The sequence below is a fragment of the Rhinichthys klamathensis genome, unplaced genomic scaffold (assembly GCF_029890125.1).
Source record: "Rhinichthys klamathensis goyatoka isolate OS25496 unplaced genomic scaffold, OSU_Roscu_1.1 h1tg000549l_1, whole genome shotgun sequence".
Classification (NCBI taxonomy): domain Eukaryota; kingdom Metazoa; phylum Chordata; class Actinopteri; order Cypriniformes; family Leuciscidae; genus Rhinichthys; species Rhinichthys klamathensis.
This window is the reverse complement of record NW_026607020.1, coordinates 154999-171539: the sequence shown is the minus strand read 5'-3', so window position 1 is coordinate 171539 and position 16541 is coordinate 154999. Positions and strand designations below refer to the sequence as shown.

Sequence of the window (16541 nt, the reverse complement as noted above, 5' to 3'; positions counted from 1 at the left end):
GCATGTATCATTCCTATTTTGCACCCGCGCAAAGCGGACTTTTCCCTCCACAGACGCACGTCGGTTAACTAAGAAATACACTTGCGCTCCCAGGGGCGGTTCAGCGCAAAGAGGAGGCGTGTTCCGGCGCAAACTTTCCCTCATGCTATTTTGCTGTTCTATAAAACAAGTGCGCCACTGACCAGAAAAAACTAGTCTAAAGTCAGTGGCGCGTTGCGCGTTGTTCATTATGCTATTTTAAGCGCGCATGCTTGGCCATAATGTAGCGGGTGCACAACGCGCATACACTTTGATTCTCTCATCAACACAGATGCAGCAGTTTTTATTTTTGCAAATCATACATTATAACAAGGAAAAATATTAACACATGAGGGAAATCATTGTGGTGTCCATGAAAATTTAGTTTTTTTCCTCCCACGCCTGTTAAACCGACGCTGATTTGTATGGGGATGGGAGAAACCCACCCACGATAGATAGATAGAGAGATAGATAGATAGATAGATAGATAGAGAGATAAATAGATAGATAAGTCTGATTTGAACGTTGAATTTCTTGTTATTTCTGCATGCATTCTACTCCAGACAGTCAATAAACAGTGCCGTCTGAGGGTGTTACTGCATGAGGGTTTATGCCATAGTTTACAGGTGCACGCAAAACACGCAATACAACGTCACTTCTCTGTCTTTCACGGTCCTGACAAGAACGTCTGTCTCCTCGGCTGTGAACCGCTCCTGACGCGCGCCTGGTGAATCCGCCGTTATAATAGCAATCCGCCATGCAACATGCGCACCTGCTCTTAAAGGGAATGTGAGATGACGCTCTGATTGGTTTATTCCACGTTACGCCCAAACCACACCTATGAATAATGAAGCTACTTCAGACCAACCTCTTTTAGATTTGCGCCAGGCGCAAGAGGCATTTATCCCGCCGGGAAAATAGCAAATAGCAACAGCGCCGGGATCCGCCCACAAAGTTACTTGCGCTTTGCGCTTTGACACTTGCATTTCAGATCGTTAAAATAGGGCCCAGGAAGTCCAAACACAAACAGAACATGTAACATTTTGAAATTGTAGTAAACATTGTACAGTAAGTTGCAACTATAACCATTTTAGTAAACTATTGTTGCATGACTAGTTAGAACTATAGTAAGCTATTAGTGTTCCAAGAACACAAGTTGTGATGTTCACCAAACATAAACAAATAATCACAACTGGCTAGAGAGCTAATGAGTAGAGTCATTACGTTGTATGGTATGCTGTGTTTACTTTAAAAGGCTTTCAAGGGAACACCACTCTGATTGTTAAGCTCTCCTCCAGGCTATCATTAGTCATATATGAATTCACCCCATATAAATGTCTCCAAATGAAGCACTGCTATAGTCATAAAATCACATCGCTGCAGGGTTACTCAATTATACACCGACCACACAAAGCTAATCAGCACATTAGCCTTTGCGTAAATAAGGCTCATAAATCAGATTTATTTTTCAAATTCATTCTTGGACTGATGAAATCTGATTTGTTCATTCATACAGTGTAGTTGATGTCCGGTGTATGTCAAATGATTTTCTAATAGAACAGTAGCCGACACTGAAAATGGTCTCATGTCTATCATGACATTTCGCTCTTATGCATATTTATGCATATAACGGTATGCAGCTGGGTCCAAAAATCACTGACTCAGTCACTCATTCACTACGTAACTACAAGTTAATGTCACAATCCACAACAGCAAGAATGTGTGATTTAAAAAAAAATACTTTATTTTTAATAAATAAATGTTTCTTTAAAGAACTCCAATTTGAACATTCAGACTGAGACAGATTGCAAACCACATATCAAAGTGGTCTGGATCGAGTTTGTTAATAAATGTTTTTTCTGTTCAGACTAGAAAAAGAAAAAAAATAGGTTGGAGACAACAAAAAATCTGCAATGCATGTCTATATATATGGACTAATGAACATTCTTGGATTTGGATTTAATAGCTATTCAGTGTTTCACTTAAACTATTGTTCATTTTCTTGAGTAAAGCCTCAAATAATCAGAACAGATCTCATAAAACAATAACTGTAGATCCAAAGAATACAATATGAACTTTGGAGTCATTTATATTTGACTGAAGTATGTCAATTCCTCCACCACATGTAGTATAAGACGACACAAGCCTTTTTTTTGTAAAAGAAAAACTCTGACTAAAGTTTAAAGCTGCACTTAATTCAGAACGAAATCCATTTATAGCGGCGAACCAGTAGCATTTGTTTGCCAGACTCAAAACTCAGTCTGCCAGAAATTAGCAGGACAACGGCTAGTTGTTTACCGCCCGGCTTACTTTGGCAGATTTCTGTCTGTTCAGAAGAATAAACCTAAAATGAAACTTTCTGTAGACTAGCGTCAGACACACCGCCTGTTTCAGTCAATTCAAAAAGGTGTTTGGCCTCCACGTGTTTAGCAAAACACTACGAAGTTAAACAAATTATATCTATAAATAGAAACATCCAACAACCTCTGCTCAAGGAGTGACGTCTACAGTATCAGCTGACGGCGTCAAGGCTCACACCTGTCCAAACCACACAGTCATGCACCAGTGAACAGCAATTAACAATGACATTAATAACCAGTTTAGTCTCAGTTGTAAATTACCCACCCAATATATGTTTCCAGTACAAACTGTCAAACTCGAATGCCAAAATGTCAGCTAGCCCTAAAACAAGCCTTTCTTCTCTAATTTGAGCTAAATTGAGGAAGTTAGTAAAAAATGTTAAAATCGCAGAGCTGTCTGCCATTTAACAGATTCATCGCCCACAAACTAATCACTGAAACAAACTACTGTAAGGCATTTTTTGGCTTCTGAATAAACATAATGAATTAAGGCAGGGAATTCAGAAGGGTCTGTATTTAACAACATAGACTGAAGGAAAATCCGTAGAGGAAGTGAAAAAGACAACCTCCAGTCAAAAAAGTCAATAAAAACAATTTTCAACGAGACGGTAACATGTTTGTTGGCAGGGGTTTTGTGGAAACAACTGTAATGACAATTTAGTTCTTAAAGGGGACCTACTATTATGCCCTTTTACAAAATCTTTGGGTAACACTTTATTTTGATGGTCCCTTTTGAACATCCTGTTGACTATAAGTAACTTTGCAACTACATGTTCACTAACTCTCATTAGAGTATTAGTAGACTGTCTGCTTAATATCTGCTAACTCTTTATTCTGACTTTGCAACTACATGTCAACTTTGCAACTACATGTCAACTTATTCTAACCCGAACCCTACCAGTCTACTAATACTCTACTAATACTCTACTGAGAGTTAGTAGAGATGTAGGTGCAACGTTACTTATAGTCAACTGAATGTGTTAAAGGGACCATCCAAATAAAGTGAAACCAATCTTTGTTTTTGGGCTCTACTAGAATAGATTTTCATGCTTGACTGTTCAAAAACATTTTTTTTTCACATATTCTCCATTGTTGCAGCACCTCCCTTCCCAGTCTGTCAGTAAGGCTCAGTTTAGTTCTTGTTTCTATGAAGCCCCTCCTCTGAAAAGCACAATGTGCTCTGATTGGTCGGCTGGATCAGTGTGTTGTGATTGGTCATCTGCTACAAGAATGTTTGGGGAAAATCCACACCCGTAGTAAAAAAAAAAAAAACGTAGTAAAATTCTTTTGGATATACTAACCTAATCTACCAAATTTTGGCTAAATGAATGTTTGTCATCAAACATGATTTTAAACAGATGAAGTGTTGGTGTCTTCCATCTGGGCCCTGGAAGAACATTCCTTTCAAACAAACATAGTCCTAACCATATTCCCAACCTCAATCATTAACTACCCTTAAAATCAGATGGAAATAATAGTAACCGACCTTGTAATGAGCACAGCATTGTCGTGATGGGCGATCCCATTCTCTGGGATACTGTTTCCATCCCCCTGATGAGAAAGAATGGATTTCTGCCATTTACAGAAGCTGTCTAGAGATTTGTCTGCATGGTGGTTTATCTCCAAGTTGAGCTGCAACACAGAACACCAATGTAACATATCAAACTTTGTTTAAGACGACACAATCCAACCCACTGGATTTTGAAATGAAGTCACAATATAACAAAATGATGCTTCAGTTTGTGGAGTTGTTATTTTATATGATATATTATATATATTATTTGGCTGGTACAATGTGAATTGTAGCTCTAATGACATCATCTTTGTGGTAGTTGGATCTTTTGGTTGGTTTCCCAGTCTGAGAAGAGTTATTTGACTCTTCCGAGAACAAAAAAAAAAACAAAAAAAAACATAGACAAACGCCCTGGCTCTTTCATTAAAGACATGAATGTAAAATCTTTTACAAAGTTTCCCTGTGGGACAATGTCTAGGCATATCTGTTCGAATAACTTTTATCTTTAAAAGTGGTCCGACGATTCATGTTTCCATCTGTCTTATTCAGGCCAATAAAACAGCAGACTACTGTGAGGTGTGTTTCTAAGCTTCTAAAAATACTCAAAGGTTCTACAAAAGACAAGAACGAGGAATAGTATGCATGTGCGTGAGACTAGGGAGAAAAGGTCACCTAGCCTAGTCTTGGGAAGTGCTGCTGAAAAACAATGACCTTTTGCAAAACCAAAAAAGCAGATGTAAACTGTTTAAATGTTTTGTTTTTGCAGAACAATGCAAAAAAAGTTAAAGGGATATTTCACCGCAAAAATGAAAATTTTGTTATTATTCCAAACCTGTATGACTTTAATTTTTCTGAAAATAAAATACACAAAAAATTGTATTGTATTGTCGTTTTTTGTCCATACAATGAAAGCTAGTGGGGTCCAAAACAACATTAGACCCCATTGATTTTCAGACAGATGAATGTTCTTCAAAATATCATCTTTTGTATTCCAAAAATGAAAGTAAGTCATACAGGTTTGCAACAAAATGAGGTTGAGCAAACACTGACAGAATTGACATTTTGGGTGAACTATTTCTTTAAGACTTCTGAATCACATTAGCATTAAAACTTCTCCATCACATTAAAAACACTAACCTGATCTTCTGTCAGAACAATCAGTCGGGTTACAATAATGTTCACAACGTTTCCAAGACTGGCATCGCGGTAAAGTTTGGCAACCTGACCTCCAGAAAAGAAGAAAAGACACAAAGTCAGCCAAATGCTGTTCGAGTTCTTCCGATGTTCCCTTAAAAAGGTATTGAACACGCATTTGAGACAAACACGCATGAGAAAAGCAGGACCAAACTTACAATATTCATTACAGACAGGATGTAGTGCTCGATGTCTTTGCGACCGTGGTAGCCAACCATCATTTTGTCCGCCACCACTAGGGTCTCCACAAAGCGTTCAGAACTGACGGACCGGCGCTGGCGATGGCCACCCGTCGAGCTGTCGCTGCCCGGGACTGGGTACGGTGGGTTTTCTTCAGGGTTGGTATCGTAGCACGGTGTCCTGCTTATTGTGAGGTCTGGAGAAAACAAATATGACTCACATTTTCATCAAAAAATGATTCATTAGCAGTTCAGTTGTTTCAGTAAAAATGAGGTTCAGCTGAACTTTAGAGTAGATCTTCACTCAACGAGGCTGTTTGCAGAGACTTCAGCCAAAACCTGAACCACTGACCATCATTTCCTAAACTGCTATCTATAGCTGTTTATGTCACAATGTGGCCAAATGGAGGTTTACCAACCTGAAACACCACAGCTGAACTCCTCGCTTGGCTCTTGTGGAGAGGGAATGGAAGTCTTTTTATAAATAACATGTGGTTGTCCTTCGTGGTTGACATCACTGAAATTTCTGGATATATTTTTTAATGGCTCTATTAAATATTGCTCGTCCTCTGTGGTTATGACACCATGCTTGATAAGAAAAGAGAAAATGATAGGTAACACCAAAAGCACACAGGAAAATGTGTTCATTGACAAGATTTGAAATATTCCATCTGCAATGGTTGTAAAAAAAAAAAGAAGCATTTTAATGGCTGTATCACATGCTTATCATCTCTACAAATAGTCTCTTTAGATTATACCAGAACGTAGATAATTATAACTCATATTATTTCAAGTGATTTCATATGATTCAGCATTGCAAGAAAATGCAAAAACATGCCACAATACAAATCAATGAGATAAATCACTCAAAACCACCAATTACATAAAGAACAACACCGTAATTACCTGGACAGGAACCAAAGCACACAGATCTGCGCCCTTGAACACCCCCAATTTAACATAAATTCAAAAAGTGCCTCAGAAATGTGTTTATAGAAAAAGAAGAAGAAAAAACGCTCTGGCATGTTCTCCAAGTCTGTAAAACTCCACAATGAGACCAATTAAATCTTTACAAAGAAATAGCAAACGCTGCACACGCAAAACAAAAGCGCAGTTGATATAAGCCGTATGCTGTGTGATGCACGGCGAAAACTGCTGAGGCATTCAAAGGATTGTTTTTCCATTTTTTTGTTTCAATAAAATGACTGAGGCAATGCAGAGATCTCGATTTATTAAGTCAAGTGAGCCAGTACTTTTGGCTGCAACAATAATAATACAACATCTTAGCATCATTGCAACTGTCTCATTCTCCATTCTAACTAAAGGGGAATTATGGGGAAAAAGCTAATATTACGAACCTGATAAAGCACAGATGATTGGAATTTCTCAAGGACTACAAGCTAAAACTTTTGTGGATGATTTAATGAAGTGGAACATTAAGTTTGCTTTTACTTTCAGAATGAGTTTTGATCCCAGCCATTGGGAAAGATCAAACTTGAGAGATGAGATGAGATCAGTTGTGATGCATGATATTAGATTAATTAACTGGTTGGGGTCATTTAGGACTCCTTTATGAGGCCAAAAACGAAAATAGAAAGATGGGTGGCTGGTATGTCTTAAAACAATCTCTTAACTCTATTGACACCAGATGTGAATGAAAATAATTCACTCTTGTCCTTTAGTTTGTAAAAACTCAACATCATGTTTACAAGGGACTTACAACGGAAGTCTATGGGTCAAGACAACAATAGACCAGAATAAATGTTAAAATATACGCTATTTTGGAAGTTTGTCAACAGACAAAACAAAAGTGTGAACATAAGACTAGTGCAGAAGTTTTACAAACACAGGGAACTTAGCCAACAGACCACCAATAAAAAACGAAAAAAGGAAAGAGAAAGGAAGATTTAACAGCACATCTCTCTGCAATGTCTTTTCTCATAGGCGTTCATAGTAAGTGAATTACTGTGAACAACACTTTTTGCTTGTTTTTACAAGTTAGCCTGTTAGCGTCAGCAGATAGCCAATGCTGGTAGATGCTGTAACTACATCATTCTGTGAGCAAATTCTATAGAGACAAAACGCAGTAACTACACCAACACTGATTGTGAGAAAAATAGCTTTTTTATATTTTTGATTCCTCGCAACCTAAGTGTAAATGAGCCAAAACAGTCTGTCACAGGACCTATCATAATCTAAGAGGCCCGATTTTGGTCATAACTCCTTTTTCACAAAATGTGCTTTGCTCTTGCAAGTCAATTTAGCAGACGTTTAACCAGTACCCATTTTTTGGTCTATTAAAGCCATTAACTTGCCATTAAAGGTCTATTAACTTTACTCATTAAAGTTAGGGTAGGCAATGTAGGAAAGGCTAGCAATAGCCAGCTGGCTTTAAGATGCATGAGATGTATGAGATCACACCCTCCCTTCAGAGCGTCTCCAAAGCCACGCCTCCTTCAAAACACATGAACGAACATAGCAGCGTCTGCAAAGCGTCACGAGATGAGAGACAGAGTTAAATTACCACATGTCTCAAAGCACAACATTAAATTAATGAATGTAAACATCTTGGATCTCTGATTTGTACCATCTGACTGCTGCAGATTAATTTCGGTATTGATAGTGTTGACATAGAAACTCATAAATCCGAGTCTGAGGACGTGAACAGCTCCGGCTAGAACGTCACGGGTTGCCATCTCGTAATTACGGTTATGACATGGCGTGAACCCAGCATAAGCTCATTGTTTTGACGTGTGATGACTGCGTCTATGGTATGGAAAAACATGGGACCAACATTTTTTGGTCCTGAGACTTCCACAGAATACGTATGTACATTTTTTTTATATTTAGACCACTTCTATTATTGATTGCTATAAGGATGTGAAGAGTTTCAACCAGTATAACGAAAAGGGTTGATTAAAAAAAGCCTACCCTACCTTTAAAGCGTAAAACCGACTTTTATTTTTCAATTTCTAGGTCAGATTAGTTACTGCTGAAAGCCTCTGCTTGTTCTTGTGGTGCCATCAACCAATCTGTGTGAGTCATTAATAGTCAAAAGTTATAAGTGATTTGCCCATAAAATTGTACCAAAACTGAATGCCCATTAGCAGCAAACAGGTCATATGCTTCCCGGGGGTCATGTGCCAGCCAAACCACTGCCATTAAGATGTTTTTAGCAAACTAAGGAACAGGACATTATTTGCTGTGGTACTCAACACCACGCCACAAATGCTGCTGAAAGATCCTGAGGTGTATTGAAACTTGTTTAAATCATTATTTTGTTATCTCTTGCGATATCCAACTCAGGGGTTCAGGTAAAACTCTACAGGCTTGGCTATGTACTGAACTCCTGAAACTATAGGTCTGCAGAGTGGTTTAGGGAGAAGGTTTTGTGTTTGCACGCAGACACAGTGACTGCAGGAAATGCCTCAGGACCAGCAGAGCCACTCTAAATTCTCATAGATTTATGCGAGGGTGCTGCTGATACCAGGGTGGAATCCAATATCGAGGCCTGTCCTCCCACATGAACACACCAGTTTAAGGTAATTGCACAGGTCTGGCTCGCTTGGGAATTTTCCCCTCAGTCTCTTGTCAAGTTAAAGACACAACATGCACAAAAATCTAAGTTCCAATGTTGGGGAAGCTACTTTAAAACTGAAGCCTGCCAAGATACAAGCTACTCATAATTTAAAGTATTTAAACTACAGTCAAGCTACCATTTTGGAAAAGTAGATAAAGGTAACAGTGTTAAAGCTAAAGTTCACATTTTACTCATGTTGTTCCAAACCTATATGAGTTTCTTTGGAAAAAGATGATCTTTTGAAAAATGTCTGAATGTTATTTATTTGTCCATACAATGGAGGTCAATGGGGTCCAATATTGTTTCGGACCCCACCGACTTTCACTGAATGGGCAAAAATGTTGAAATATTTTTTCTTCAAGAAAATGAGAGTCAGCTAATTTCACTGTAGACTCATGTAGACTCAATAAATGACACAATGAAATTAATTAATCGTTTTCTTTTCGAAGTGACCAATCAGAATCCAATTTTTTTTTTGCCTCTTATTTTTTTTTTTTAATTATTATTATAGCATGCTAAGCTGTTAAGCTGTGTAGCATTAAAAGCATTTTAGTTTCCTACAGAATTTAGTTGTTGGGGAAATTTGAAAAGTCACACTAGTTTATACTAGTCAGAGCCATGATCTAACATTTCAATAATCACATCGCATCACAGGAAGCCATGTTTCACAGCAACCGTGTAGAGTGTGGTTTAGTCAAGCGACGTCAAAGTCCCCTTCAGATGAAATGCTCAGCATGAGATAGGAATCAGCTGGCAACGGGCTTGCAGGTGCAGGAGGGATTCAAGCCCGATGCAGAGAGACAGCTAAGCTAATATTTTGCTGTCACTCAGCAGTCACTTTAACAGTGAGCAGAAGCAGCCGTGTACACAGAGACAAGGACATAGATAAGAACTCTGGCAGCAACACAGACAAGGTGCTTTAAGCTCTCTCTCTCTCTCTCTCTCTCACATGAAGCATGAGTTTCTTGAAGCTGCCTAAGCTTTATTAATGTGATATAGACACGCTGACTCACTTTGGACGCTGGCCTGAAGCTCTGGAGTTAAACTGCTGAGCAAGACATTGACAAGGACAATGAACTACATTTTTCAATTTTAAAATCCTGTCTCCTATCTGAGCTTAATAGGCTTAATAGACAACTACAAAGAAGCCATTTGTAGGTTGATTCCCAAGAAAGGGAATCAGCTTCCCCTATATAGCAACCGAACCGATACCTGGAGGGTTGGGCGGGACTACCGATTTGTCCAACAAACAGCGGAGTGTTCATGAAACCTGGTTGACAACAACCTTTACTTTTGCAGAAATTACACACTTCGGCTATAACTATATCTTTGCTATGCATTTATTAAGGTATTCTGAGTCGTTGGAATGCAGTTACTTTTTTCTAGGTGTTCTGAGTGCAAAATAAAGCATTTTTGCCAGATAAAGCTCATAAGTTCGATCACTAAAATGAATAGCACATATTCTCGCGGGTTTAGAAATAACCATCCACAGTAAGGACAGCATATCAGTCACATCAAAAAAAAAAGGCTAAGTCAGCAAATATGGGGCCCTTTGAGGAAGTAAACACTTCAGCTGAAGATCTTTAGATATGTGGGCAATAAAATGCAATGCATATTCCACATGTCATTGGCCAGCATGCTTTCATATCCCTGTGTGAACGTACAATTTCCAATCTGTTCTTTTATGTAGAAAACAGTGTGCCTTTTCCTGAGGTATTTTGAAAAAAAACAGCATACTTACCTTCTCATACAGCCAAAAGCATGAAGATTTTCAAAATCTGCTGTACTCACCAAGCCTTTGCAGTTGCTCAATGCCACTTTTGTAGTGCTATATTGATCCAGTAGATATCCAACATAGTGGCAGTTATCGATGACTGAATGCTGCCAGTCTAGTCCGTCTTTGCCCCAGTACTCTACTGTGAAATGTTTAGAAACCAGATTGGGGTTGAGTGTCAGATTCAGGTGAAAGTGCTTGCCGTAGGCGGAGAGTTTGTAAAAAAGCCTGGTCTCAGTGTGATCCAGCTCAGCCTGGTCCAGTCCACGTCTCCGCCGACCGGGCCTGTAATGCTTCACAGTGTAACTCATGAACTGGCCCCTCTCATCCACCCGCACTGGGACTGTCAGCTGATAGTGCTCCAGCGTGGACAGGAATTGCGCTTTTGGTTTTGGGTAATAAAGTGAAGCAGATAACAGTGAGCAAAACAAAGGAAGGTAATCATGGTAAACCAAAAATCAACAAGCAATTTCAGCACTGTAAGTGGCAGGTTTTTTCAGAGGAAGCTTTAATTGCTCAGAGGTTGATCTTTCACAGCTTCTGTGAGTTTCTAAGTATAAGAACTTTATTTCTTATGTTTCTCCTAAAAATCCTCTAGACTAGAGCAGTGTTTCTTAACTGCTAAGTGGGTCGCAAGACCGTTTTGGGTAGGTCGCCGAGTGTAGTCAAAGAAACAACAACAAACCGTACTTTTATTTTGAAAGGTGTGTGTGAATGCTGTTGACTCTTCTGCAAAGGCTTTGATTTTCTGTCAGACGGAACACGGTTTTCCTTTTGACTGTGCTACTATTCCATAGTTCCACACTAGGCGGGGGCGTTTGGCGTTGTGCTCGTGTCTTTTGCAGTGTCTCGTGCATGACACGGTGTTCTAAAAACAAGGTGCTCAAGTTAAGAAAAAAGTTCAACCTTAAAGGCCCACTGAAGTGCCTTGGAATGCGCAGCTATGATGCGTTGATGTAATTTCCACTGAAACAGGAAGCTAAGGCGGGACCTATTGAATGGCTCCTCCCTCTTTTCAAATAGCCAATAGCGTTTAGTTTACCTCACAGACTGCAAGTCGTACTTGACAGCACCATGGAAGTGAATCCGAGCGCTGATGATACGTTGGATTCAATAGTAGAGGTGTGAATAAATTCTAGACATTTCATTCTTAACCAACGTACAGCTGGAAAACGGAATAAAACTTGAATGTTTGAGCAACCGAACACACATCTCCAACCCATATTGCTTCGTGACGTGTCAACGGGCGCTTTAGCCAGGTGATATTTATAGCATAGGGGGTGGAGCTTTAGATTATAGAGAGCATTTGATTGGACAGAAGATGTGAAGACAGCAGTGATGTCTTAAAAATCTGTGATCCATTTTAGCAGAAGTGAGAGACTGTTAGTTTTGAATGCTTATATCTCCTAAATGCAATTTTGTAATTGTTTTAGAACACACCAGCTTATTAATAACCTTAAGGCTAACATATTAAAAGCTAAAAAACTTACATTTTGATTTCAGGGGGCCTTTAAGTAAAGTGGGACAGCACTGTGTACGTCAAACATTTTTTTGGAAATAAATTTGCTTAGTTCAAATTCCTAAAAATTTGGGTCGTGGCATAATGGCCTTGGGAAAATGTGGGTCCCAAGGCCAAACCAGTTGAGAACCACTGCTTTAGAGAAATAAAAATAGACATAAATGAATGTGGATATTTTAGCTAAAGTAATTTGGTCTCTGAAGAATTTGATGAGAAATGTCTGAGGGCGTTTTCACACCTGAAAGTCCGCACCAAGGTCCGAACCAAAGTTCACGTTTTGATTCATTTTATACTTTCAGAAAGTTTTGGTTTGGTTCATTGGTTTCACACTGCAATTATGCGAGCGCACTAAAGAACTTTACGTGACATACTTGCGTCCTGTCGTCATCATCTATGTGGGCTGCATCTTGACATTGACATTGTAAATGGATGTGCGTCTGACGTCAGCGTGTTGTCAATTCGGCGGGTAACTTTGACAACATGAATGAACAGACGCATATCGTTGCAACTATATTGTTATTTTATGGCATAATTACCTGCAGCACCAACTATACACAAGGCTAGTTCAAATTCCCCAAATGAACGTCCTCGTCGTGCGAACATTTTATCGTCGCCGGCAGGAAAGGAGGAGAAGACTGCAAGTTGACTTCTTATTATGTCATCAGACCATACTTCAATTAAAAACCTCGTCTCCTCCTCTCCCCATGTGCTACACGGCTCATTTTTCCTGCCACCTTCTGTTTTTTCGGCTATGCGGGAACCACCAGAACTTCCTGTAAAAGGTCTGAAAGTCCAAACTATACAGAAATGCTATCACACTAGAAACAAACCAAACCTTTTTTCAGTTTGATCCGGACCGAGACTACCTCTTTTCGTCGGACCAAATTTCATCTGTTTGGTCCGGACCGTGGTCCGGGGTAGGTTTCACACCTGTAATTTTGATTCGGACCAAACTGAAAAGTACGAAAGTCCGGACCAAACAAGGTAGGTGTGAAAGGGCCCTGAATCTCTTAAATTCGATTGCACAATCTCTTTAATGTCTCAGTTGTTTCTCCTTCACAGCAGGGATATTCAAAGAGACCAAATGGAGACTTTTGTGTTTAGATGTCTCTCCCAGTAATCTCACATGTGTCTCGTCTCACAAGTCGCCTCTTGTCATTTCAAAGTAGAACAACATTGTTTCAAACTAGGGTCAGATTTGATTTGCTGAAAGTCAGATGTCTCAACTCGTTTTTCATGAAATTTCTCTTAGATCTGGTTTCATAGATGGGGCTTAGATTAAACCAGGATTAAGTTTAATTAGAACATTTAAGTAGCTTTTATAAACATTAAAAACATTACTGATGTGCATCTGGCAAAACAATGGCATTGACATATTTTAAGATATATCAGTGCAAGTTGCTTTGAGTTAAAACAGCTCAAACATGCATTTTAGTCTCAAACTAGGCTTAAGCCTTGTCTGTGAAGCCAGTAGTAAATGTTTTTCAGGAGCAACACCTGAGATAAAGGTGTTAAGATGACTTTACCTGTAACTACCTGAGATCTAGTTACATCTCCTGATGCTATGCAAGAGCAACACAATTTCCCTTTGGATGGGCAAATCTGAGCAGTTTGAGACATTGTTGAGATCTCTTTTGGATACTCAAGAAGAATAGTGAGATTACTGAGGGGTTTACTCCATTTGCTCTCTATTTTGTCTCACTGATGTCTAAGAGAAACAAATGACATATTAAAGAGATCTTTTACTAATGTGTTCATATAATAAAGAAACAAATTATATCTCTTTAATGTCTTATGTGTTTCTACTAGGCATCTCGGCTTCTCTGATTTTTCTCCTGCAGAGTTTTTCGGGAGATCTCAAAAATGTCTCACACCGTGTTCAAAATGAACTCAAATATTGCTCATGAACTTCTTCAAAGATCAAATCAGTTATTCTACCCACATTTATTGTATAGCTTTGTACTTTTGCAGTATGTCAATGATTGTCTCATTTCTCTTCAGGAAGTTTAGGAGAAGCACCTGAGACAAGCTTGATACTTTCCATGAAACATAAGTGAGCAATGAAAGTTTCCTCTGGGTAGAGCTGAAAGTGTCCTAATGACATCATTGTAAGCAGAAATGAGTTATGGCTTGTCTGGTGAATCTTCAGAACTATGATATCAGCTGTTACAGTCATCACTTTCTGTTAAACTTACCTTGAGAGTTGTATGAAAGGATCTGAGATTCAGCAGCGGCCAAGACCAGGCTAAATATCCAAGTCAGCGTCTTCCAAAAAAGTTCCATAATTTAGGGAAGATCTGACATGGGTGTGGGGGTAGGGGGGTCGGGGCAGGCTACAAGTGGATTAAAGCGATATGATCAATCCAGCTTCGCACCATAACATATCCGTGACAAGCATCCTCGACACATTCGAATCTCAGTTCACACTTAATCCCAGGTTTAAAAAGTCTTCCTAAAGGTAAAGTCTCTAGGAAGGACTTGTGCCTGCACTTTTGTCAGCCATGAGCGGGGCAAGAATCCATAAGAACTCTCTTCATGTTATTCCAGAGCAGCAGATCTATATTAGGAGCTTGTCCCGAACGATCCATTTGTTTGCCTGGAAATGAATGAGAGTGGAAAAAACCTTGTCAGTGGAAAATTGCCAGTTTCTAATCTTACAAAATGTTCCTAAAAGTTCCAACTGTGTCTCATCAAACATCAAGAGCAGATTGCAATTCCGCAGCTGTAACATCTGGACTTGAACAGGTTTGATCACACACACACACACACACATAATGGTGAGCTCATAGGTGTTGAGTGGGATGCCGTAACTTCAGGTTATCATTTTCACACCTGCACTTGACTATTAGCTGCCCTGCCTGTTTCCGATTTAAGGCATTAAAACCTGTTACAAATAACATGACTGGATGATCAGACTGAAGTTTCACCAGCCGGTTTGAACTTTGCAACATTTGTTGATGTGTAAATGGGACCCACAAGTATTTTTTTAATGTACAAAGTATGAAATAAAGTGTCATCTGCACTCGAATGCTGCTAGAGCTCTTAACAGAAGGTTTCTGAGGCGTTTTCCCCCCCTTTTTTTTTGCAGTGTTGTAGTACTATCATCTGGTCTCAAGCTGATTTTAGTGGATTTATGAAGCCAGTTCTCAAGTTCACACAGGTGTCCTATCAGAGAAACCACAGGTGCAGAACATGATCCGCTAACTACTGACATCCAGAAAGTGTCAAAATATTTTCATTTTGAAAAGCATATTACTATTTTTATATTTATTTAATTTCTTAAATTGTTATTTCTGACACAAAATTAAACTTTTTTAAAGTGTGACTTAAAGGGATAGTTCACCCAAAAAATTAATATTCTGTCAACATTTACTAACAGTCTAACACTCATGTCGTTCCAAACCTGTATGCATTTTTTAGAAGATACTTTGAAGAATGTTGGTAACTAACCAGTTTACCAACAGAACAAAGAAACAACCACATTTCCAAAACATTGTATTTGACATTTTATGTTCCACAGAAGAAAGTCATTCAGTTTTGGAACAACATGAGTCTGTCTGTTTATCTATCTATCTATCTATCTATCTATCTATCTATCTATCTATCTATCTATCTATCTATCTATCTATCTATCTATCTATCTATCTATCTATCTATTTATCTGTCTGTCAATCATAATAAGCACAAGCATGACTGTATTACAGTACCATTGCTTGACTCAATGTTTCATAGCTCTAAGTGATAAAAATAAAAGCAACTCAAGAAGTTACTCACCGGATGAACATCAGATCAAATGCCGGCTTTTCTCTAGAACATCCAGCAGAAGAGTCGTCCAGTTCCAACAGATATATCCTGTATATCACCTTCTTTTGCGTGTATTTCTTACTATCGCAGCAGAAGCGGCAGAACTGTGCAGACGAACATTCATGAGTTTAATAAAGCGGCTTCCTTCAGACAGCAGCTCGAGTCTAAAACGTGTCTGACCCAGACAGCTGGCAACTGCCCAACACTATTACACTGACCGCTGAAATAAAAACACACAAGCCCAGTCAGAGGACTACAAATGTGCACCAAGGGACTCTATTTTTTTTCTTTTTTTTTAATTGCTTGATAAAGTAGTCATTAATGTTGTCGCTTGAGATAAAGCAATTACAAAGGCTACTATTAAAAACAGACTCCGTTATAATTGTCATGCATTGACATTTTCTATGCAAACTCCACTGGGAATGCCCAGACTATCCTCCTGTCTGAAAGACCGTAAGAAATTATAATTACCGTCTTCATCTTTTTTTTTGTTGTTGAACACATGCAGACCGTAGAAATCTTCATTTGAATCCACTTCAGTGCATTCTTCAGCAAATCTCTCGTTTCGCTTCAAGCCATTCTCTACCTCTCATGCCAACA

The 16541-nt window shown here is 38.9% G+C and overlaps 1 protein-coding gene across 1 annotated transcript in view; it reads right to left on the bottom strand.

Moving 5' to 3' along the window:
• adamts6 (ADAM metallopeptidase with thrombospondin type 1 motif, 6) overlaps window positions 1–14613 on the bottom strand; it is an 88795-nt gene extending 74182 nt beyond the window's left edge. Inside the window, exons 1-6 of the mRNA XM_056238987.1 lie at window positions 14333–14613; window positions 10636–11000; window positions 5684–5852; window positions 5244–5461; window positions 5029–5112; window positions 3865–4010 (exon numbers count right to left, since the gene is read on the bottom strand). Coding sequence (XP_056094962.1) covers window positions 3865–4010; window positions 5029–5112; window positions 5244–5461; window positions 5684–5852; window positions 10636–11000; window positions 14333–14420 — 1070 coding nt within the window. The 5' untranslated portion in view covers window positions 14421–14613. The remainder of the gene's footprint in view (window positions 1–3864; window positions 4011–5028; window positions 5113–5243; window positions 5462–5683; window positions 5853–10635; window positions 11001–14332) is intronic.
• Window positions 14614–16541: the final 1928 nt, after the last annotated feature.